At 36.5% G+C, this 25275-nt stretch overlaps 2 protein-coding genes across 2 annotated transcripts; one reads left to right on the top strand and one right to left on the bottom strand.

Moving 5' to 3' along the window:
- The first annotated feature begins 4198 nt into the window (after window positions 1–4198).
- LOC116032723 (probable galactinol--sucrose galactosyltransferase 6) lies at window positions 4199–8539 on the top strand. Its single transcript, XM_031275426.1, has 5 exons — window positions 4199–4987; window positions 5507–6135; window positions 6345–6554; window positions 7460–7594; window positions 7715–8539. Exons 1-5 carry the CDS (start codon window positions 4376–4378, stop codon window positions 8310–8312), a joined length of 2184 nt encoding a protein of 727 aa, XP_031131286.1. The 5' UTR covers window positions 4199–4375; the 3' UTR covers window positions 8313–8539.
- A 5114-nt stretch (window positions 8540–13653) lies between these two features.
- LOC116032053 (protein PHLOEM PROTEIN 2-LIKE A9-like) lies at window positions 13654–19622 on the bottom strand. The gene is made up of 3 exons (XM_031274443.1): window positions 19515–19622; window positions 14759–14862; window positions 13654–14255 (listed from the first exon to the last, which is right to left on the bottom strand). The coding sequence occupies exons 1-3, from the start codon at window positions 19587–19589 to the stop codon at window positions 13886–13888; spliced, it is 549 nt and encodes a 182-aa protein (XP_031130303.1). The 5' UTR covers window positions 19590–19622; the 3' UTR covers window positions 13654–13885.
- Window positions 19623–25275: the final 5653 nt, after the last annotated feature.

The raw sequence follows: 25275 nt of genomic DNA, 5'->3' as shown, positions 1-25275 counted from the left end.
TTTAAATGACACCTTATGAATAAATACATATAATATACATTTAGTTTAATTTCTGGACGACTGGACATTAAGATTTTGGTTTATGGACATATAAACAAATATTATGAACATAGTATATGATAAATGTTATTAAACGTGATTTTTTTTAGTATAAGGTTATTTGTGTATAATATAAGCTTCTGTTTTTTATGAACACTTTAATATATAAGGAACATTATGAATCAACGATTGAAATACATCTGATGTACATTTAGTTTAGTGTTTATGGATGGACATTACGATTTAAATTTATAGACATGTAAAACAAATATTATAAACATAGTAAATGATAAATGTTATTAAATATGATGTGTCTATAATATAATATAATGTTTATGTACGTTAAACTTTGTTTTTATGAATATATAGAAAGAATATTATGGACATAATATAGACGGAACGAAAATACATATGATGTACATTTAGTTTAGTGATTTTATATATTAAGGTTTAAGTTTATGGACGTGTAAAACGAATATTATGAACATGCATAATATAAAATAATGTTATTAACTAGAATGCACTAATTGACTAGTTATGAACTATTGTCAACATAACGCTATGTGAACCATGGTTCAATACGATATTCAAATCAAACTATAGTAAAGTAAAAATGATACTTTAGTGTTAAAAATGAAACTAATGTGTGAAAAATTATACAAAATAACAGAATTCATGCAATAACATATAATGTCAAATGAAACTATAGTAGAATTAAAATGATACTTTTGTATTGCTATAATGAAACTAATGTTTGTAAAAATAGAACTAAAAAATAGAACTCGTGCAACAACATATATTGTTAAACGAGCATGAAGTATAATTAAAATTATACTTCAACGTTACTATAATTAAACTAGTGTGGGTAGAAAATGAAACTAAAAAAATAGAGCTCATGCAATAACATATTATCAAATGAAACTGTAGTAGAACTCAACATGGACCATGGTACACAGTAAAATTTACCTTAATCTCAATTAAAAGCATAAACTGATTGATACACAATACAATTTACTCGCATGGGATTGATTATGATACTAAATTGAAACATGTGCTTCATTTTAACTAAACGTTTAAATTGATAGTTGGATTTCAAATTTATGTCTATATAGTATATATGCACAATATTGACAATTGATACCAGCTAGCCCACGCCTTCTGGTATTACCAAACCGTCAATTTTCTTCATCTATGATCTATCCACGTTAATTCTATTCAAAAATTTGATGAGATTGTTGAGATAAATGTCTGATCATTTCAACTTGTAGCGGCTGTCTTTGGAAGATAATATATAATATGAATATATTAATTGTACACTGATTCATTCGCATCAAAATGCATTCAACGTACACAACACAACTTGACTCAGCAATACATTATTATTCCCCCCCAGTTGGCTAGTTGGATATCGAAGTTCTATGCAACTGATAATGTTTTCATGATTTAATAAAACAGTTCTGTGCATAGAGAGCGTCGATTGTAACATAACAGTGTCGATAACCAACCAATCTTAACATAGTATGTTATGTAAAATTTTAAAGAAGTTACAATTTTGTCAAAGTATACATAATTTTTGTCTATAATTAATATTGAGTTACATTAATGTGTCTAATTAATCTCCAATATGACACATCTGGGAGGATATACCTCAATTGAATATACATGTTGGATATTTGGTTACTGCACATAAGGAGCCCCTCACTTTGAGGGATTGCTTTCACACTGTCGCTGGTGAGATGTTTAGTCATTATGACTAATGTTAGTTAGGAGGAAGACTCAAACAACACTAATATTGAAACAATTAAACAAATAAAAATTATTTTTCTTGGACAAAAACTTAAACAACACACAACGAGTTCTTACTATACATTATAGATGATCTTAGTGGATGATTCAATCGATTTTAGATGTAAAAGAGAATTTTGTTGGGGTTTTGAATAATAAGGGTGTGTTTGGTTGATAGGTTTAACTATCAGGAATGGGTATCAAAGTTCCCACTAAAAAAAAAAAGGAATGGGTATCAAAGTCATTGTTATCGTTTAGTTGACAGGTTTTTAGAACACTACTATGGATTGTGATTACCCCCTTAATTGCAAAGTTCATTCCCTAATAAAATAATGGTTTCATCCCCAAGTAAATTAATAAACTAATATTGATACCCATTCCCTAATTAAGAAACTACAAAAAAACTATTATGATTCGTTTGGTAAAAACATGATAAGTTTAAAATAATAACATATTTTGAAAAGGCAAGCATAAATATTTTATAATAAGTTTCTGACTTTTTAATTATTTTTTATTAATTTATAAAAATGACATCATTATCATTCATTAATAGAAATCTCAATATTTTAATTTATTATTTAATGTTCTTTTAGACTTATCTTTTTAAATATTATAATTTTAATTAGTTTTTATTTTTTCAATACAACTCACCCTATTACATTGTAGTATCTATTCATCTATACTTTTTCAACCTATTGAAGCACAAATAATCAATGTCATCACCTTTATTGAGACTCGATCTCATGATCTCAAATATAAGAAAATCACATGTCATTTTAATTAGTTAACTTATTAATTATTAACTATTAATTTTTCAACTTTCAACTAAGTGTGCGAAATAAAAATTTATTAGAACTCATGCCATAAATACATATGAGTCTTTTCGTCCAGAATAACGACATAATTGAAAAGAAAAAGGAATACAGCATTATGATGAGTGATGACTAATTAAAATATAGTATAGGGAAAAGTGTCAAATTGGCCCCCTAAGTTGATCGGATAGTGCAATTGGGTCCCCTAACTGAAAAAAGCTCCATTCAGATCCCTTAAACCTGTAAAATTGTTCAATTAAGTCCAAAGTGACTTGTTTAACAGGTTAAGTCTTCAAATGGTTGACACGTGTCTTTTTAAAATATTTTTAATTTTTGTTTTTTATAAATTTTATTTATTTATTTATTAAAAATATATTATATAAAAATAAATAAATAATAATAATAAAAAACATAGCCACCGCCGAGACCTCCTCTGCCGACGTTCTTCTCCTGCGTACAGTGAGCAGCGAAACATCGATCTATGGTGGAAGGGGTGGCTGGGACGAACTTGAACAACAGATCCGGTGACCTCTTCTCTCGCCGACGTTAATGGCCAGAGAGATCAAATACCACGAGAAGCAAGGACATGGAGTTGCAAAGAAACGAATAAAAGACGCCACCTTTTTTACAGCAGTATCAATGTTGTCCTTCTGGTTATAACCAACTGTGAATGTTACCAAATACTTAGATCCACTAAAGCAGAACAAATAACCTGTTGATGATAATTCAAGAATCCACTAAACCAGAACTGAGAAATCGATATTATGAAGCCAAGAAGCACTGCAATGCAGATAGTGAATAAAAGATCCTCTACGCCTGTAGGAGCTGCTGTTGGTCGGAGAACCAGTCGCCATCTACGCCAGAGAAAGCTCGCCGGGGATTCGATCCATCCATCGCTGTTGTCCGCCAGAACTGGCCAATAACGTCGGCGAGAGAAGAGGTCACCGGATCTGTTGTTCAAGTTCGTCCCAGCCACCCCTTCCACCATAGATTGATGTTTCGCTGCTCACTGTACACGGGAGAAGAACGTCGGCAGAGGAGGTCTCGGCGGTGGCTATGTTTTTTTTTTATTATTATTTTTATATAATATATTTTTAATAAATAAATAAATAAAATTTATAAAAAACAAAAATTAAAAATATTTTAAAAAGACACGTGTCAACCATTTGAAGACTTAACCTGTTAAACAAGTCACTTTGGACTTAATTGAACAATTTTACAGGTTTAAGAGATCTGAATGGAGCTTTTTTCAGTTAGGGGACCCAATTGCACTATCCGATCGACTTAGGGGGCCAATTTGACACTTTTTCCTATAGCATATATTCCAACTCCATATTAATTAGGGTGAAAATATTTTATATTTAAAAATATTATTTCTTCTCGTAAACACAAAAATGTTTATCCTTATTATCTGGAGAAGATAAAAAAGTCATAATGCATAAGATCTGACGCGGCAGTGTGATCCATGCTTCAACTAACCGCCAACTCTCTCCATGTTCTGTCATCTTCAATCCCACACCTATAAATTGTGTCCGTTCTCTGCCTCCACTACCTCCATCAACAATCTTTCAATTCCTCTCTACTCAAACCCATTCTTCCATTGTTAGTGTGCTCTCCCTTTACGTGCGTTGCAAGTAAGGCTAGAGGTTATACATACTGCCATTCAATTAAATAAGTAGTTGAATTTTGAATTCTATTTCTGTTATTTCATTAGATTAGACTAGTAAATTACCCCTGCCATGACGATAACACCCGCTGTCCGAGTTGCTGACCGGAAACTGGTGGTTAAGGACAGGGCAGTAGTCACAAACATGCCGGAAAATATCATCGCCGCTTCCGGTTCAGATTCCGGTTCGGTGGATGGGTTGTTCTTGGGGGCGGTTTTTGATGAGAAAAGTAGCCGCCACGTTGTCCCTCTTGGGACGCTCCTGGACCTGCGCTTCTTTGCTTCTTTCAGGTTTAAGCTATGGTGGATGTCTCAGAGGATGGGGACGCGTGGGCGTGACGTCCCGGTCGAAACCCAGTTCCTTCTCGTCGAAGTCAAAACCGGGGAAGATTATGTGTACGCTGTTTTCCTTCCGTTGATTGAAGGGAAATTCCGAGCTTGTCTTCAGGGGAATTCTAATGACGAGCTGGAATTGTGCCTGGAAAGTGGAGATGCGGACACAGTGGGATCGGATTTTACCCACTCACTATATGTCCACATCGGATCCGACCCGTTTACTGCCATCTCCGACGCGGTAACGGCGGTGAAATTCCACCTCAAGAGTTTCCGGCAGCGGCACGAGAAGAAGTTGCCGGGAATCATGGACTACTTCGGGTGGTGTACTTGGGACGCGTTTTACAAAGAGGTCAGTCATTTTGTTAGTTTTCTCTGATTTTGACAAATAAATTCGGTACTACTTTTAATTTGGACAATTTAAGTCCTTTGATTTCCAAATTCTTTTTAATGTTGGTTTTTTTGTTAAATTTTAGTTAAATTGACGTCAAATAAATGAGTAAAATTGTCTGTTCACATGTTTAGTGTATTATTACTCGTATTTCTCATATCCTATACGTTGTATATATGAATATAATTTCAGTCGAAATCTCAATCGAAGCCATATATTATATTCATATATATCGCGTCTAGGACAGAAGAAATACGAGTATACAAGTCAACGGACGATTTTACCCTTTCATTTGGCCTTAATTTAACCAAAATTTAACGAAAAGACTAACATTGAAAAGAATTTAAAAATCAATGGACCTAAATTGTCCAAATTAAAAGTTGAAAACTAATTTTGAAAAATCAAAATAATTGGAGGGCCATTGCTGGAATTAACTCAATAAATTATGTTGGTGTTTTGAACTGTGTTATAAATTTTCAGGTTACTGAAGAGGGAGTGGAGGCCGGGCTGAAGAGCCTCTCCTCCAGCACGACGCCGCCGAAGTTCGTAATCATCGACGACGGGTGGCAGTCAGTCGCCGGCGACCCAGAAAACGGGGAGAAATCGGTGATGAGGCTCACCGGAATCAAAGAAAACTCCAAATTCCGAGGGGAAAATACCGGGATCCAGAACATAGTGAATACGGCCAAGGAAAAGTACGGCCTAAAACACGTATATGTGTGGCACGCAATTACCGGGTACTGGGGCGGGGTCCGACCCGGGATGAAGGAAATGGAGGCCACCCTGAAGTACCCAAACATCTCGGAAGGGGTGATGGAGAATGAACCCACATGGAAAACGGATGCAATTGCAGTTCAAGGCGTGGGTGTGGTTAACCCCAAAAGTGCACACAAGTTTTTCAATGAGATGCACGGGTACTTAGCATCGGCAGGGGTGGATGGAGTGAAGGTGGATGTGCAGTGTATATTAGAGACCCTGGGGGGTGGGGTAGGGGGTAGAGTAGAGATCACAAGGCAGTATAATCAAGCTCTTGATGCCTCCATAGCCAAGAATTTCCCAGATAATGGCATCATTGCCTGCATGAGCCACAACATTGATGCTCTGTACTGGTAAGTTACGTTACGCTGTTGTTTTTGTGAGCATAAATATTATGTGCAGTGCAACTATAAGCTTAGACTTTTAGTTGAATGGAGTACATGATTCAATTTAGTATCAGATGAATGGAGTACATGATTCAATTTAGTATCAGAGCCATGCAAAAAGTCATGAGTTGTATCACTGATATTGTTTGATTTTGATGAAACCAACGAACAAACAGCGCGAAACAAACGGGTGTTGTGAGGGCATCAGATGACTTCTTTCCGCGTGATCCTGTTTCCCACACCATCCACATTGCAGCAGTTGCATACAACAGCGTTTTCTTGGGAGAATTCATGCAGCCTGATTGGGATATGTTCCACTCTCTCCATCCTGCAGCTGAGTATCATGCCTCCGCTAGGGCCATCAGCGGTGGTCCAGTCTTTGTCAGGTAACATCCAAATTAAATGAAATAATCTCTGAATATATATATATATATATATTTTGGCTGGCTAGCTCAATTCCCCAGTCACCAAGCCGTCAAAATGGATTGTAGACGGTGGGCTTCAAAAATATAGACCGTCAAAGAGTGAATTTTTTGACCCGTGGACTTGGCAAGCCCACCAAAGTTATATATGATGAATTTTAGAATTATTATTTAATGTTTTAAAATTTGAATTAGTATTTATGTAATGAGTTATTTTAATTATTTTTGTAGTGTGTAAATAGTAAAACGTAACAAAATAATAAATTAACAACTTAAGAAAAAAAAATAAAGAAGGTGGCTGGGCTCGCTTCGCCCATGTTCGAGGGCAGGGCAAAAGGGCCAACAAAACCTAGGCCTCCCAAAGAGTGAGTTTTTGGCATGCCACACTGGTTTGTTTTGACAGTCCTACCATCCTGTGCTAGACTTGAGTCCTCCATCGAACAATTTCCCTTTGTAACACCAATCAGTCTCTATTATGACTTGTTAGATCAACACCTCTCCACTTATGCCAAAAGCTATACTTAATAGCGAAGGTGCTACATTATTTCCTTGCACCGCTTACGATCGACTGAGTGCTAGACTTGGCTTTCAGCTCAATAATTCCCCCTATTTCTTGATACCACTTGTTAAATCAAGAGCTTACTATTTATGCCACTAGCTATAGCTAGTGGCAAAGGTGCAACGTTATTTTTATATATCACCATAAATTTTCGAAAAAATGGGTGCTGAATTTGATCCTTTAAACATTTTACTAACTCCGACCTAACAATCTTGACCTTTACCGGCCTCCGTCCAGCACTATCAAATTTTGCCAATTCCTGCATGCATTCATTTAATTCAATGTTAAAATCTTAATTGTGATGTGACAGTGATGCACCTGGGAAACATAACTTTGATCTCTTGAAGAAACTTGTCCTCCCTGATGGTTCAATTCTCAGAGCTTGTTTGCCTGGCCGCCCTACAAAGGACTGCCTCTTCTCTGATCCTGCTCGCGATGGCATTAGGTAATTAATTAAATGTTCAATTTTCTCTACATTTTAGTCTCGGATTCCAGATGCACCAATCTAACATTACAATAATGAATGTTTGATGTGGAAATGGTATGAATAACCCCTGTTTTCCAGCCTATTGAAGATCTGGAACATGAACAAATACACGGGAGTGATTGGAGTATACAACTGCCAAGGCGCAGCATGGAACGCTGTTGAGAAGAAGAACACCTTCCACCAAACAAAACCCGAGGCGATTACAGGCCAAATCAGGGGCCGAGATGTTCATCTCATCTCCGAGGCAGCGTTGGATTCCAACTGGAATGGAAACTGCGCGGTTTACTCTCACCGGAGACGTGAACTCATCACTCTCCCACACAATGCAGCCTTGCCTGTCTCCTTGAAAGTCTTGGAGCACGAGGTTTTCATAGTCACCCCAGTCAAGGACTTGTCCCCTGGCCTCAGCTTCGCACCTCTGGGGCTCCTTGACATGTTCAATGCTGGAGGGGCGATTGTGGGACTTGAGTACGAGGAGGTGGGATTAGCAGTTTCAATGGAGGTGAAGGGGTGTGGCAGATTTGGTGCTTACTCATCTGCCAAGCCAAGAAACTGCACAGTTGGAGGAAACGTGACTGACTTTTCCTATGATTGGGATTCCAATTTGGTGACTTTGATTCTACATGATCTACCTGCTCAAGGCCAGGAAGTTCACCACGTTACAATTGAGTTATAACACAATAATTCTTACCCAGACTTGAGATTGATTTAATTGGGGACAAATTCTTGTCTCCTTCATTTTTTATTTGATTAGCTAGCTGGGAATTGACATATGTATCCAATTGGATTCATTTTCCTACGAATTTGGCATGTAAAATGCTTACTCAAGAGATGAGTAGAAGGGACAGGGAAGTAGGGAACAATTATTTTCCAATTAATAATAAAACTTCCATTTTACATGAATGTCTTATTAAGTTTTTCTAATTTGTAATAGTTGAAGTGGCTATTTTTTATCTCGTGAAACATTTTCTCATGAGCTTCTATGAAATTTTCATGTACTTCATAAGCTAAGTGCGAGCAAGGCAACTCCCAATCAACAATAGACCACTGACAATGATGGGACTCTTGACACAGAGTAATGCAGCAATGCCCTAACATTATTATTGAGAATAAGCTCCTCTTCTGTGCCGTAATCAATTAAAATTTCAGTTGATAGATGGAATAACAAGTGTTAGATAGATTTTGATGTTATCAAAGAAGTTAAGAAAGTTAGGTCTCAATTATTTTTATTTTCTAGTCTTGAAATTTTTTTTTATTGTAAATCCGAAATGTTACTTAGAGGATGAAATTTACTGACCAGAAAGTTCAAAACTAGATAGTAAAAAAAATTAAAAAGCTAACCTTAGCTAGGATAATTGAGTCTAACTTTCAAAAGCTCATCTTGGAGAAGTCAAGTTTTGGACAGCTTGAAGAGTTGAGAAGTTGAAGATTAAAGAACGGAAAGCTGAAGACTTTGAAGATGAAAAGTTGAAGACCAGAAGGTTAAATAGTCAAATAATGAAAAGATCAATCTTGACTGAGAAGTTGGGGAACGGAAAGTTCCCCCGAAAAGTTACCCACGAGAAGAAAAGATAACTTTACATATCAATTGTCCGAATATTCTCTGAACGAACATTAAAATTCTTTAAAGTCAGATATTGCACAAGAAATGTTACCAAAGGAAAAAGAGTCCTAGGTACATTTTTTGATAAAGATTTTTCAAAAAGTCAAGACAAAATGTGCAATTTAGAAAGAAAAAAGCAGGCACCAAAAGTAGAGACAACAGTTAAAAATCTAAGCAAAAGTAACATATGGATTACACAATGGTCCATACATGAAGGGTAATAGTCATTTGAATTTATTCCTCTAATGTACATATTCAAATGGGTCTATAAATATTTAAATACCTTTATTCAAAACTGAATGAAGTGCTGGTTAATTTACAAGTGCTAAGAGAGAATCCACAAGCTTACAAGCAATCAAAGTATCAGACCCACGATCAGTGAGGGAGAAATCAAGAGCTAAAACTCTAGATCAAGCTCAAGACTCTAACAAACATCAAGAAGATCTCAAGTCAAGTTTACATCAAGTTGGAGATTCAACAAAACTTTTGTAATCAACCAACACTACTCTCTACTTGGAGAAGTAGAAAGAGACGAAGTAATAAGTAGTTTACACTTGTGACAAACCTGAGACTTGAGGCCATCTTTGTTATCAATGCTCAAGCGCTCATTATTGTACTAAAAATGTTATGCAATCATCCTAGAAGTTTTAGGAGAAGAGTGGATTAGGTTGGTTTGATCGAACCACTATAAAAATATCTCTCGCTCTCTTTACTTATAAGTGTTAACCAACCAAACCTAAGTATTTACAAGACTAAATTTGTGCAAGAAATTTAAAAGGAGTAACATTTTCTATTGCACTTTGTTTCAAAATTTCTATCTTAGATTCATGTTTTCTTGGATTTAAATTTTTGAAAAACGTTTAAAATTTATACAAGTCTTTTCACATCCCCTTCCCGTACTTCTAGATTTGTAATCCAACCCCTCAAGACCAAGATAAATTGATTATATATTTATAATTTAAGTTAATATGTCATCCGTGTGATGCACGGAAATATTTAAAAAATAATAAATTAAAACATAGACAATTAATAATCCGTATCAAATAATATAAAATATTACACATAACGTTTAGTTCTTTTTAGGTATATCAACATTAAAATCCCTTAAATTTAAAATGTGTGTTGCATTATATGTCATAAACCAAACAAAATATTAAAATTTAAATAAATAATTTATAGTTAATATTTATTGAAAATTAAAATAGCACGTAGAAGAAACTAACTACTAACGATCTCGCGTTCAGATAGACATTGGGAAACCTTCGAAGAAAGGAATGAAACTGAAGATAAACATTAACGAGTGGGCTACGATTGAGTTTCGATATGAATGACTCCCTACGTTCTGCTTTCTTTTGCGGGGTGATCGGACATGGGGATCGTTTTTGCGTTTGGCTCTGCATGTACTAAATCCTCAGGCGAAGAAGCCGTTCGGCGCCTGGTTGAGGGCAGGTGCGAGAAGGAACCCACCATCGACTGAGCATAAATGGCTGGCGCCTGAAACAGATGCGGAAAGGGAGATGTGGATTGCCAGGAGCTGTTTAAAATGTTGTTGTTAATGCAGCGAACACGAGTGGTAATGTGTCGAACGTAATTCAAGCCGCCTCCACTGTTACAGGTCAGCCGAAATTTTCAAATCCTATTCATAACCAATCAGCGGTCCCTATTGTTTCATCAGTTGGGCAGTTTAATTTGTTTGAAGGGGAATTGGTTGACAAAGATACAGTTCTGGAGGAGGAGACGCACAGACCCCGGCTGTTAATGATGTCAAGTGATGGATAATACACTATGCCTGAGCTGACCCAAGAGAGTAATTGGGTCAAGAAGGTCCAAGAAGGAGCCCTAGTACAGAGCTACCGAAGGATTGGACTTAGTATAGGTCTTATCTTTGACGTCTAATTCATCTAATCTAATGGTGGTAATTGCAGTTCGTGCATGTTAAGTGGTGGGCTTTTGGTAATTAAGTATCTATATTACGTGAATTGAAATTGTGCATTTTAGTACATTGTGTGGTGCTTTTAATACATGTTGTGGTGCACTTTATTACATATGTTGGTACATTTAACTGTGTTGTGGAATTGTGTGTTTTAATCTATCCTCTGGTGCATTTTCATACGTAGAAGAATGCCGTATAAATGTGTTGTGGAATGATGTGTTTTAATTCGTCCTCTGGTGCATTTTAGTACGTAGAATGGTGTGTATTTTAACACATGTTCTCTAATAAGTGTAATAATGCATGTTTATAATCTGAGATGGAGATTTTCATTAAGTGGAATTGTGCATTTTAACACACGTTGTGTACATTTTAATACTTAGAATGGTGCATATTTTAGCACATCTTTTCTAATATTTGTAGATAGTGCATGTTTATAGTCTGAATTGAGGCACGTTGTGGTGCATTTTAATACGTAGAATGATGCGTTTTATTACGTATATTGATGAATTTTAAGTGAATAGGTGCATTTAGTTATAGTGTGGAATAGTGTGTTTTATCGGTCCTCTAGTGCATTTTAATACGTAGAATGGTGTGTTTTGTAACATATATATATTGCGCGTTGATTTGATGACTTGATCTAATCTAATGGCTGAAAAAAGGTCACACGACCACACCTAATGACCAGGCCGCACATGAACACCCTCCATATATATATATATAGGATCAAATGAGAACAAGTCTTTAGGAGTGAAATAAGAACCAATCTTAGCCTTACATCTGTAAAAAATTGAACGGATCAGATCAAATTTAAAAAAAAAATGCGGTGACATTCAGGTGCGTACGGGCCTCCCAGGAGAGAACTGCAGGCGAATCGCAGTGCGCCACGTGTCCAGGGTGTAGTTGCACCTAATGTTAATAAGGTAAATTACTTGCACTTGTAAGTGAAAATAGGTGCACAAGTGCAATGGACAATTTAGTTGCATCAATACTAATACATATGAAAATGCACCAACGGATAGATTAAAACACACCATTCCACAACACAGTTAATGCACCAACATACGTAATAAAACGCACAACAGCATGTATTCAAACGCACCACACTATGTACTAAAATGCACCATTCCAATTCACGTAATATAAATACTAAAATTACCATAATAACCCCACTTAAACATAAGCGAATTTCAGTAAGATTAATAAAATTGGACGGTGCAGATTAGGCCGCATGACCGCACCGGAGCTCGCCGCCGCGTTTGAACCAATATATATATATATATATATATATATATATATATATATACGGTGTGAAGATGCTCAAAGGTGAAAGATGGAGTTAGATCTGAGTCGTTGATCAAATCTAGATCAACGGCTCAAATCAATGAAAAAAAGCGTTGTTTAGGATCTGCTACTGGCCACTCATAAGCAATTCTACTTCCTTTAATCTCTATTTTGATTGCTGAAACATGATTGAAAAAGAATAGTGGTTTTATTTTGGGGCTAAAAAAAAAAAGTGAGTCATAAATTAAAGAAACAAACTGTAAAAATGACGCAACTTACAAATGAAATAGATCTTATATATATATATATGATGCCTGACCCAACCCAAGCTAAGCATATTATATTCTTGATCATGATCAGGAAAGAAATATTCTGGATGAAGATGAAAAGAATCGGGGCCTTTTAAATTTGCTGCCAACCATGAAATTAAAGCCAAAAGGTACTTCATCAATTCAAGAATCTCCAGCTTGGAAATTGAACGAATAGTTGGAACTTGGAAGGCAGTGTGATGACTCTGATCGTTAATATTTTTAATTTGAAAGATTGTAAGTATTACTTTATATTCATATATAAAGGTAATGTTAAGCTCATATAATATAATATAATAATACACCATGAATGGTAAAGTTTAATTTACTTTTATCCTTAATATAACAGTGATTCATAGTTTTCAAAAAAAAAAAAAGAAAAAAAAAAGAAAATTGTAATTTATGCCCCTCCACAATATGCCAATTATCAATATCACCCCTGAATTATTAGTGGTGTAAATGTTGCCCCTTAATTTTAAAAAACGGTACATATATTGCCATTCTTGTGGTGTAAATATTGCCCCTTCTTTGGTACGGGAGGGGCAATATATGTACCATTTTTGAAAATTGAGGAGCAACATTTACACCACTAATAATTTAGGGGTGACATTGATAATTGACATACTATGGAAGGGCAAAAATTACAATTTTCTCCAAAAAAAACTGTGATTCATAAATCCTCTGAGCAGGGTACATGACGCATCTTTATTTATTTATTTTTTTTATTTTTGTGAGTACTATTGACTCTGTTACATGTAATATCTGTTTATAGCTACTTTCTCACCAAAGACCTTGTGGTCAAGCATAAAACTAAAGTGTTATGTTAAGGATAATACATGTAACATATAATAACAAAATAATCATTTTATCATTTTATAGTATAATACAAATGTTACTAAATGATTCAATTTATAATAAATCACTACGATGTTAGGACTTAATTAAAGTGTTTCTCTCGTTGCAATAAAGATTGAAATTCAACCCCAATAGCTTATTTAAGATTCATTTCGCTAAGACCACATGTCAATAACACATTAACACTACTACACATAGCATATATATTGAACATAATATTTTTGTTTTTGTTTTGTACAACTTTGATAGCGTAGAAATTATGGTTTAAGCTAAGGAATCTCTCGCACCCATGCATAGTGAATAACCAAACCTTTCTTGAGCTTCCCACTCCAAATATCATATAAACCAAAGTAAAGCTTCTTATCCTCATCATCGTTAGAAGCTACCTTGTCAATCACCAACCCTATTTCGCGTTGAGTAACGGTGGTTAGCACAAACTTTTTCCAACAATAATCTCTCTTCTTCCCTCTCCTAGCCATAACATACAGAGGAATATTTTCCCATTCAGTTGATGAAGATTCTTCATTCAAAGATACTTTAAACATCACTTCGTACTTCTTTTTAGGATCTACTTCCTTTTCCCCCGTCACTTCTAGCCATATCACATTTGACACCGCCCGAGCTACCACCTCTTTGCCACTGCAACAAAATATATAGGGTGTGCCAATTTGATCAATTAAATTATTAATTTCACACATACTTTATTTCATGCAATTTTATTTTGAAAATCAAGATTCTATTCGATGGTTTATAACTATACAAGGAATTGAAGCTCACAACGCAGAGTTATCTCAGTTGATTAAGTGAACAATGTTTTTTGTTCAATAAAAATTTGTAATTATAAAATTACAATTATGTCACAATTATTGATTGTGAATAAGTCATAATTTATATAAAAAAAATTAGTTATTCATTATTTCAAATTAATAAGGTGAAATTAAAGGTTTTATATGAATATAATACATAAACTATACATTTTGTCAAAATTTTAAAAAGAAAACTATTACTTCTACAATTATAGTACATAATTAATTATATATTAATTAATTAATTAATAATTATAGTAATGTTTCCTAATATTCTCTTGTGAGGAAGATAAGCCAATAATAAATTATGATAAAAAGGAGCTGAGAGTCGAGTACCTGGATTCCCATTTCCAATTTTCGTTCGAACTTTCTCCGCCGAGAGAAAATTTTAAATTTTTAGGTTCTATTATTGGTGCATTATTTTTGCCAACTCCATTGACCTGTTCAATAAAGTTAAAAAAAATCAAAATAATGAAAAATATAATAAAAATAGAGGTGATGATCTAATATTACACTAATTAACAAAATAAATAGATGATGAATTGATTTACCAAATTGATATGGTCAAACTAATTATATTGTTGGAAATTTATTATAATTGTTAGGAAAAATTGTATTTTTCGTTTCTAAGTGTTGGTTGTGCTCACTTTTTGCCCCTAAGGTATCATTGACATTGCACTTTTCATTCTTTTATTAACTTTCCGTACTCAATTTTCATCAAGCTATACTAAAGTTACAAATTTTGTTTCTAATGTTTTGTTAGTAAAAAGATAAAAAATGTAACGTCAATGATAACTTAGGGACAAAAAGTGAGCATGACCAACAATTATGAACAAATTCTACAATTATCGTATAAGTTAGAAATGAAAAGTGCAATTATTCCTAATTGTTAATTATGTCAGGGAAAATCACTAATGCCTATCAAGATAATAACCATTAGAATATTATGACAAAACATTTGGACACAAAGGATCTGTCCACTTTGCACATAATTCCTACACTGCTATTGTCGACATTTGAACTTTTGGTCTCTTCTTCCAAGTATTATTTACTAAGCCAGTGAGCTAAATTCTAGAAGGCCCCAGAATCCTGACTTGATAAGATTGTGAAGGAACAAATTATGGTAATTTAACAACCAATTAGATGGGAGGGCCAATGTTTGGTACCTCAAGAAGTCGTAGCTGAGAAACTCTCACACTGTGACTGCTAAAGCTCGATATGATCATACATCTTGACCAACAATCTGTCATCAAAGAAGCAATCGAACAATTCAATTAATTCTTTGATGACAAATTATGGGTTAAGATGTATGATCTACCTTTAGTAGTCACCATTTTGAACTACCTATGTGAGCATTTCTCCATTATCTACTATGATATGAATGACCGTGATGTCACTCTTCTACTGCAGAGGGCTTTACAAACAGGGAGGAAGAAGATTGAAATTATACATTCCACCAAGTCTGTACAAACTTCTCTAGGTTCTAGAACATTTCACCATAAACTGTACAAAATAAATAAAGAGTGTCTTTGAAAATTTAAAAAATAACTTCTAGAAGTCATTTTTGAATTTTTTGTGTTTGTGTATTCAAGAAAAAAAAGATTAAAAGAAAATGTTGATTTTAGTCAACAAAAAAGGCTCAATTGACAAAATATGTCTTCCTAAATAAATTTTTAGTCGAAATACATTTTTCGTTAAATCATATGGTCAGTCCAAGGTATGTAGTACATGCTTTTTATATAACTAATTCGTTTCCTTTTAATGGCTCTACGAGTGTTAAATGTCAATTTTTTAAAGATATAATGAGTTACAACTTAAAATAGTATATTTTTTTTTTGAATACAACTAACTCTATTACAATGCGGTATCTGTTCATAACTACTTTCTCAACCAAAAAAAAAATAGTATATTTGAACATTCAAAAATACTATTTAGTGAACTGAACAAGGAATAACGTAAAAAGAAAAAATTCATAAGAGTTTTGACAGAAAGTTTTAGAGAGAATTAGTTGGAGTAGAAAGGTTTAGAAATTTTCTAGTGCGAAACCATTCGGCCAACAACAGGTATATTTAAGGAACTTGGAAATAATTAGCATTAATGGCCTTCATTTGAATTTTAAATTCAAATTCAGTAACCTCGCTCTAATATGAATGAACACTTGACGTTTTAGCGTTTACAACGTAAAGTTCCAACTAAGGTGCGTTTGGTTCGCACATGAGAATCGAAATCGGAATGGGTATCAAATACCTTAGTAAGAGTAATAGGTTTTGATGAAAGTATTTAGCATGTTTGGTAGTTGGGTGGAATGTGGGAAGAAAGAAGGAAGAGAAATAAAATCCTTATGTAATAAGGGTATATGTTTTCTCATTAATGGAGTATTCCAAACCCATAGTAACATTCTCAAAACCTAGCAACTAAACACTAACAATCACTTTTATACCCATTCCTTATGCCTAAACCCACCAACCAAACACATCCTAAGATTGGAGTTAAATGGCGTGACTCCTGAAGCTACATAAGAATTTAATCAACCAAATTATTTAAGAAGATCACACCTAACAACAAAGGCATGCCAAGGACCTTGTGGTCCAGTGGCATCAAACCCTTTCCTTTATACGGGAGGTGGTGGATTCGAGCCTCAGTGGAGTCAATAGTAGTTATGAACAGATACTGCAACAGTCAACATTTCACACTAATAGAGACTACTATTCCAAAACATCATAACTTTGAAAGACAAATATTAACCAAATTAAATGATCTTTATGAATCAGAAGATCTTGGTCAAACAAAAAAATCTTTGGTCAAACGATAGATGCAATGTAAGAACAAAAGACCTTGCTACCAAACTGCAGATCCTTGGTCAATCTAGAAGATCCCATAGCTTACCTAGGTCGTAGATAGATCTTGGTTAACATCAGATCACCTAGGTAAGTATTGTGTTATTCCAATAGAGTTGGGAATTCGAAAATTTGGCAAAACTTTAACCTCTATCTGCTTCCAATTTTGGATAAACATCCGAGGAACCGGGGTCACAAGTATACACAAATTCAAGCTTTCAAAGCTCATTTTTGAGATTTGATTTTCACCATTTCAAGCTTTCAAAGTTCATTTTTGAGATTTGATTTTCACCATCACCTACGCACTAGAGAAAACATTTATGCTACACAATTCAAACTCTTTGAAAAGTTTAATTGTATATATATTAGTGCAAATTCACATATTTTTCTAATGTGGGACAAAAGCTACTTAAAGCCTTTCAAAGTTCCACTTTCCCAACTCAATGGATACACATAGTTGCTTCTTTTCCGAGCATCGTGCATACTCTACTTGAGTCAATTACCATTTCAACATCATGAGGAGGTCACTGTTTCGACAAGGAGTTACTAAGAGTTTGAGACCCCCTAAGTGACCACACTTTGTTCTATAAGTTAGTTGTCCCTCTTGAACGTAGGTGCCAACTTAGTTGGGTATCCGCTATAGAACTTTTATTCCAAGGATACGGTTTTAGTTTCATTCCATGACAACTTCACTTCTAACTCTCTACTTGATCATTTGGTTAGCAAATATGTTACTCCGTATTTTATCATTTGACTTCACTTAGTCAACAGATAACCCGTGTTATGAGAAAGCTTTTAATAGTATTATGTCTATGATATATATATATATATATATATATATATATATATATATATATATATATATACAAAAGTATATATATATAAGTCTAGACTTACCATTATACAAGTTACTCTATACCATTTCAGCTGCCGCTTGACTACCACAATGTATACAAGTTGGAGGTACATGTTTTTTCCAACATAGAATATCCTCTATAAAATGACATAGTCATCTATCTAGCACATTCACTACATTTTTCTAAGGCTATCAACTTTGATTCCATGCATCTTGGATCTAGTTATCGTAGTATTCTTTGAGGATTTCCATGATACGAGCGCACCTACTAGCATGAACATGTAGTCACTTGTGGACTTAGAGTCATTTATATTCGATATCTAGTTAAAGTCACTATACCCTTCTAGTACACCTCGAGGTCACGAGTATATCTTAAGTATCTCATAATCCTTACTATTGCATTCTAGTGATCATCATTGGAATTACTAGTATATCTACTAAGTTTAATAACAACAAATGGAATGTCTAGCCTATTACAACTTATTAGATACGTCAAACTTTCAATCTATTTCACATAAAAAATCATCTCTTGTTTTAGTATATTCTTAAAGAAATGTTTTCAAAAGAAAATAACAATTTATATGCGCGCACACTAACACAAATACTTTCATATAACCTCATATTTTTTTCCTTATTTTACAACAACTATCAATTATTGATGATCTCTTCAAATAGATGGATCGATTAAATTAGTCATTTTTTTTCTTTATTCTTTTTTTACGTGGGAGCTAGCATGCTCTCACATGAACCATCCTATTTACGCGCGTGTTATAAATAAAAATTATATACTATAATTATTTTTGAATTACACATTAATACTTAAAAAGTATAAAGACTAAAAGAATAGATTATTAAAAAATATATTTTTCTTTAAAAGATAAGTTTAGAATATATCATTTTAGCAATAGATTGTCCATTATATTCCATCCACTACTAAAAACAAAATAAATATATACAAAATTATACACATATATCAACTTATTTAAAAAATTAATTTTATCAAATATTCTAACTTAAAATTTTTAAAATTTTAGCATCTCAATTCTAACTTATCAACTTTCAATCAGGCATGACAAAAAGAGTCATGACACTCAAACGGACTATTCACTTTTAATAAAAAGTTACTTTGAGTAATTTAATATGTAGCTAGTTACTTCCAATCATGTTGATATACATATACATAAGACATATACACCATGCATTTTAATAAAATTTAAACATGCATCATAGCTCACAAATTACAAAGAGACAATCAAGCAAATAAACAAGCTATTCACTGTTTATAATTATAAACTATGATCTATCTTCACTGAGCAGGATAGAATATGATAGATGCAATATGTATGTGCAATAAAACAAAAATAAATAATTTGTTCATTTGAATTGGTTTGTTTTATACCCCGGTTGACGCAGATTTGGCTTCTGTACCATTCTTGCCAGGGTCTGCTGGTGCCTCTGTTGTTGCCGCCGCCATTTATATGAGTGAGAGTGATTTTGTTGAAGGCAGTTGGATATGACTGGCTTTACACACACATACACATATATAGCTACGTAGTTGATCGAAGAGAATAAAAATGGATTTTTTTTTTTAAACAAATATAAATGGAATTTTAGATTAATTGTTCTGCTGATTCCTTGGGTAGCATATTGACTGCGGGCGTGGTCTTCAAGCAGAGCATAATCTGTCACTCCCTTCAACAGATGCTGCGTGCACTTCACACTTACAAGAGATACCAAAATACAGTAATTTATCGTGATTTATATCTTTCTCACATGTTTTGTCGGGTCAGAATGTGTAACTTTTAGAGTTGGAGATTCAACATTTTAGGAGAAGAGATACCAAAATACTTTTATCATTGCCCTTATATAAACGTTGTAATTACTGTAAGAGAATTTAAGAAATCAGTTATGAATTGAACTTGATTTTGATAATTAAATAATGTGGTTCATCAACATTAAAAATTTAAATGGATAGTTAGACTATACATTTATATATTATATTATATGAGGCTTAACTGATAAAGTGATCAAACATCATATATATATATAGAAGGGAAAAGGTACAAATAAGCCATCCAACTATTTGGCAATTAGCAATTAAGTCATCGAACTCAAATAAGTTCTAAATAAGCCACTGAACTCAAAAAAACAAAGCAATTAAGCTACTAAATCCAAAAAAAAATAACAATTAACATTTTTTACAGTTCATTTGCCTATTCCGGCCAACGGCGACGACTTTTCTTGCGACCGTCGCCGCCGGAAGTTTTCGCCGGTCACCGGAAAAGTCGTTGCCGGTGATCGGAATAGACAAATGACCTGTTAAAAATGTTAATTGTTATTTTTTATTTTCGGTTTAGTGGCTTAATTGCTTTAGTTTTCTTGAGTTCAGTGGCTTATTTGGAGCTTATTCGAGTTCAATGGCTTAATTGCTAAGTTTTCCTAAGTTTAGTGGTTTATTTGGAGCTTATTCGAGTTTGATGGCTTAATTGTTAATTCCCAAATAGTTCAATGATTTATTTGTACCTTTTCCCTATATAAAATGGCCTTAAGGGCTCTACTGTACTTTAACCTTTCAAGATATTTCTTAGCAGTTATAACTGCTTCTCTTCATAGCAGCATATATAAGCTTCCTGTAATTCATCTTGAAGCTGCAACAAAACACAAAGTAACAGTAATGAACTTCCTTTCAGTTCTCATCTCATCAGCTCACCATTATCACTTCTGTTTACTGCAAACCTAGCTATCTCATCATTAACATTTGACTATTGTTTTTAATATTTCTTTTTGGCAAAACACATTAGAGGATGTTCGGTTCATCCCTTTTGAAGATGTCTATTGAAATCAAAAGTTCAAATAATATTTTTATTTTTGAATGTCTCGATTTAGTCTAAGAAAAGGTGAATTAGATTATTAAAATATTTTGCCGATATATCCCTAAGTGACTGAATTTTTTAGCTCCATTTTATGCAATTCTAAGCAATGACAAATAATTGACAACTATGCGTAAATGTAAAGGAGAAAGAGAAAGAAGAACATTGAATTTATTATAGTTGTTTGACAATGCCTACTCCACTACTTAAGGGCACCTCTCTTAGGATTTTCAACTCTATTCTCTAGACCACTTTTTGGTGGGCACCACTACCTAAGAATTTTGGAGGTGCGTTGCTGATATGGGAATAGGACATCACTATAGTATCACTAAAATTTTCAATCTTGCTTTCATAAAATTAAAGAAGGTTATAATAAAATGTGAACATTATGTGTTTAATAAATTGTTCCAACTAGATTAAATTGTCATGAAAATCGGATCTAATACTAATTGGTAGTCAAATAGCTATTAGAATACATTGGCACTTAGTAACATCTCCATTCATCATTGTTTAATCATTACATGATCCCTATCCTAGGAAACTCTATAACATCTAGGCTAGAATACATAGTTTAGTTGAAGCCCCTAATTTTACCTTGACTGTAATAATGTGTTACCGGTATATTTTGTATGTAATTGAGTATCTGAATACAATGTTGAGTACAGTGTTTGAGTGCAGTGCTCAATATACAATTGAGTTCAGAGTATTTTTGTCTAAATTCAAGTGTCGTCCCTCTACTTTGCGTTGTGAGTCATTTTATTCCCTTCAGCTTAGTAATGGAGCATTAATGCTGAGGAGCTGAACGTTGGTCATCAATGCTGAGGAGCTGAACGTTGGTCATCAACACTGAGGAGCTGAATGCTGAGGAGTTGAACGTTGGTCATCAATGCTGAGGAGCTGAACGTTGGTCATCAATGCTGAGGAGTTGGACAGTTGCACATTGATGCTGAGGAGTGAGGTGTCTTGGGTAGTTTGAACGACAACTGTCTTGACAATGTTTTGGGTCCTGCCAATGGTTCCGGGTCGGGTACCCAATTACCCTGTCACCAGCCCCCCACTCCCTAGCTAGCGAGAATGGATGAGGTAGCTAGGGAGTAATAGCTTGGCACTTGTGCTGAAAATTTGGTATGTTGGATTCTAGAAGGAAATTTTATTGGATGATATTTTTTTTCTTTAGTTGCGTCCTCGGCACGAGGCCAGGTCTGGCGTGACCTCGGCGCTGGGCTGAGGTCACGATGGGCGTGACCTCGGCGTTGGCCGAGGTCGCAAGGCGTGACCTCGGCCAGTGCCGAGGTCACGATGGGCATGACCTCGGCGTTGGCCAAGGTCGCGACGCGTGACCTCGGCGTTGGGCCGAGGTCACAGTTTTTGTTTTTTTTTTTTTGTTTTTTCGTTTTTTTTCTTAAGCTCTTGCGTGAGTTCACTTCGACCATCCGTAGGTTCGGTCAAAGGTCAGCTCTCCCGTCAGGTAGCTAGCGAGATCGGATCTCGTGCCGGCCCTAAGGGACTAGAGTGTGGTGTTTTCGTAGCAAAGTCTTAAGCTTTACCCAGAAAACACCCTCCGAGGTCAGCTCTCCCGTCAGGTAGATAGCGAGATCAGATCTCGTGCTGGCCTTAAGGGATTAGAGTGTGGTGTTTTTTGAATCCAAGCCCTTGGCTGGGCTCAGAAAAACACTCTCCCGTTAATCCAAGCCCTTGGCTGGGCTCAGAAAAACACTCTCCCGTTAGGTCAAGCCCTTGGCTGGGCTCAGAAAAACACTCTCCCGTTAGGTAGCTAGCTTGGCTGGGCTCAGAAAAACACTCTCCCGTTAGGTAGCTAGCGAGGCTGGGCTCAGAAAAACACTCTCCCGTTAGGTAGCTAGCGAGGTCAGATCTCGTGCCGACCCTAAGGGATTAGAGCTTAGATTTTTTATTATTATTTTGTTTTTTAACAAAATTGATCAGGGCAGACCATGACCAACTACTGAGTCCTTTTGCTTATGGAGGTGAACGCACAAGTGAAGGAGGCAGATGCACAAGTGGAGGAAGCAAAAGCACTTGAGGAGGAAGCAAACGCACTTGAGGAGGATACGACGCACTTGAGGAGGCGGCGCTGCTCGAGGAGGAGACGCAGCGCCACTTGATGAGGTGACACCCACTTCATGAGGTGACTCTGCATGAGGAGCAGCACCACTTGATGAGGTGACACCCGCTTGATGAGGTGACGCTGCTTGAGGAGCAGCGCCACTTGAAAAGGGCGGATGCACTAGATAAGGTGATGCTGCTGGAGGAGGTGACTCTGCTCGAGGTGGTGACAATGCTCGAGCAGGTGACGCTGCTCGAGGTAGTGACGCTGTTCGAGGTGGTGATGCTGCTCGAGGTGGTGACACTGCTCGTGGAGGTAACGCCACTTGAGGAGGTGACAGCACTTGATGAGGTGACGCTGCGTGAGGAGCAGCGCCACTTGATGAGGTGACACCCGCTTGATGAGGTGACGCTGCTTGAGGAGCAGCGCCACTTGATGAGGTGACACCCGCTTGATGAGGTGACGCTGCTTGAGGAGCAGCGCCACTTGATGAGGTGACACCAGCTTGATGAGGTGACACCCGCTTGATGAGGTGGACTCTGCTCGAGCAGGTGACGCTGATCGAGGTGGTGACGCTGTTCGAGGTGGTGATGTTGCTCGAGGTGGTGACACTGCTCATGGAGGTGACGCCACTTGAGGAGGTGACAGCACTTGATGAGGTGACGCTGCGTGAGGAGCAGCGCCACTTGATGAGGTGACACCCGCTTGATGAGGTGACAGTGCTTGAGGAACAACGCCACTTGATGAGGTGACACCCGCTTGATGAGGTGACACTGCTTGAGGAGCAGCACCACTTGATGAGGTGACACCAGCTTGGTGAGGTGACACCAGCTTGGTGAGGTGACACCCGCTTGATGAGGTGACGCTGCTTGAGGAGCAGCGCCACTTGATGAGATGACACCCGCTTAATGAGGTGACGCTACTTGAGGAGCAGCGCCACTTGATGAGGTGACGCTGCTGAGGAGCAACGCCACTTAAAAAGGGCGGATGCACTAGATGAGGTGACGCTGCTTGAGGAGCAGCGCCACTTGAGGAGGTGACGCCGCTCGTGGAGGTGACACCACTTGAGATGTTGACGTTGCTCGAGGAGGTAACGCTTAATGCGATTGAGGTGGTGACCTCGCCCGTTTGATGAGGTGACGGTGCTTGAGGAGCAGCGCCACTTGATGAGGTGACGCCCGCTTGAGGAGCAGCGTCACTTGATGAGTTGACGCTGCTTGAGGAGCAGCGCTACTTGATGAGTTGACGCTGCTTGAGGAGCAGCGCCACTTGATGAGGTGACGCCCGCTTGAGGAGCAGCGTCACTTGATGAGTTGACGCTGCTTGAGGAGCAGCGCTACTTGATGAGGTGACACCACTCACCGCTTGAGGAAGTCCACGGCTTGGATGGGAGCCGCGTTCACTCGGTAACGCCACTTCTTGTAAGTCCACTACTTGGATGGGAGTAGCGTTCACTGGGTAACGCCATTGCTTACAAGAGGTGAACGCACAAGTGAAGAAGGCGGATGCACTTGAGGAGGAAGTGCCCGTGGTTGTTGTTGAGTTGGCTACGGAGATCACCATTGCGGCGATCTCCCACGTGGTTACTGTTGAGCTGTTTACGAAGATCACCCGAGGGGTGACCATTGAGTTGCCCACGAAGATCACCCGAGGGGTGACCATTGTTCACTCGATGAGAACCATGAGAGCTGTTGGATCCGGGATGACCATTGTTCACTCGATAAGAACCATGGGAGCTGTTGGATCCAGGATGACCATTGTTCACTCGATGAGAATCATGAGAGCTGCTGGATCCGGGATGACCATTGTTCACTCGATGAGAACCACGAGAGCGGGGCTGGATCCAGATTGCACCATCGACAGTGAGGAGATGAGCTGGGTGTTTTGTGATTTGTGAAAAGTGTGGCTTGATGAGCAGGAGGCGAACGCCACTTGATGAGCAGGACACTGCTTGAAGAAGCCGACGCCATAGAGGTGTATGTGAAGTGTGAAGTTTGCCTGAGATATGATCTCGGCTCTCAATGAAAGCACCAATGACGGTAATAATGTGTTATCGGTATATTTTGTATGTAATTGAGTATCTGAATACAATGTTGAGTACAGTGTTTGAGTGCAGTGCTCAATATACAATTGAGTTCAGAGTGTTTTTGTCTAAATTCAAGTGTCGTCCCTCTACTTTGCGTTGTGAGTCATTTTATTCCCTTCAGCATAGTAATGGAGCATTA

Source organism: Ipomoea triloba, chromosome 10 (assembly GCF_003576645.1).
Source record: "Ipomoea triloba cultivar NCNSP0323 chromosome 10, ASM357664v1".
Taxonomy (NCBI): Eukaryota; Viridiplantae; Streptophyta; class Magnoliopsida; order Solanales; family Convolvulaceae; genus Ipomoea; species Ipomoea triloba.
The sequence above is the reverse complement of the archived record's forward strand: the minus strand, read 5'-3'. Positions and strand labels throughout refer to the sequence as shown.

What these genes read in the sequence shown, in the direction of transcription:
- LOC116032723 (XM_031275426.1), top strand. Translation starts at nt 4,376, where the DNA reads ATGACGATAACACCCGCTGTCCGAGTTGCTGACCGGAAACTGGTGGTT. An exon ending in AACATTGATGCTCTGTACTG is followed by an intron (nt 6,136 to 6,344) that starts GTAAGTTACGTT and finishes ACGAACAAACAG; the next exon opens with CGCGAAACAAACGGGTGTTG. An exon ending in CCTGCTCGCGATGGCATTAG is followed by an intron (nt 7,595 to 7,714) that starts GTAATTAATTAA and finishes CCTGTTTTCCAG; the next exon opens with CCTATTGAAGATCTGGAACA.
- LOC116032053 (XM_031274443.1), bottom strand. Translation starts at nt 19,589, where the DNA reads ATGGCGGCGGCAACAACAGAGGCACCAGCAGACCCTGGCAAGAATGGT. An exon ending in CCAAATCTGCGTCAACCGGG is followed by an intron (nt 14,863 to 19,514) that starts GTATAAAACAAA and finishes TTTATTGAACAG; the next exon opens with GTCAATGGAGTTGGCAAAAA. An exon ending in AATTGGAAATGGGAATCCAG is followed by an intron (nt 14,256 to 14,758) that starts GTACTCGACTCT and finishes ATTTTGTTGCAG; the next exon opens with TGGCAAAGAGGTGGTAGCTC.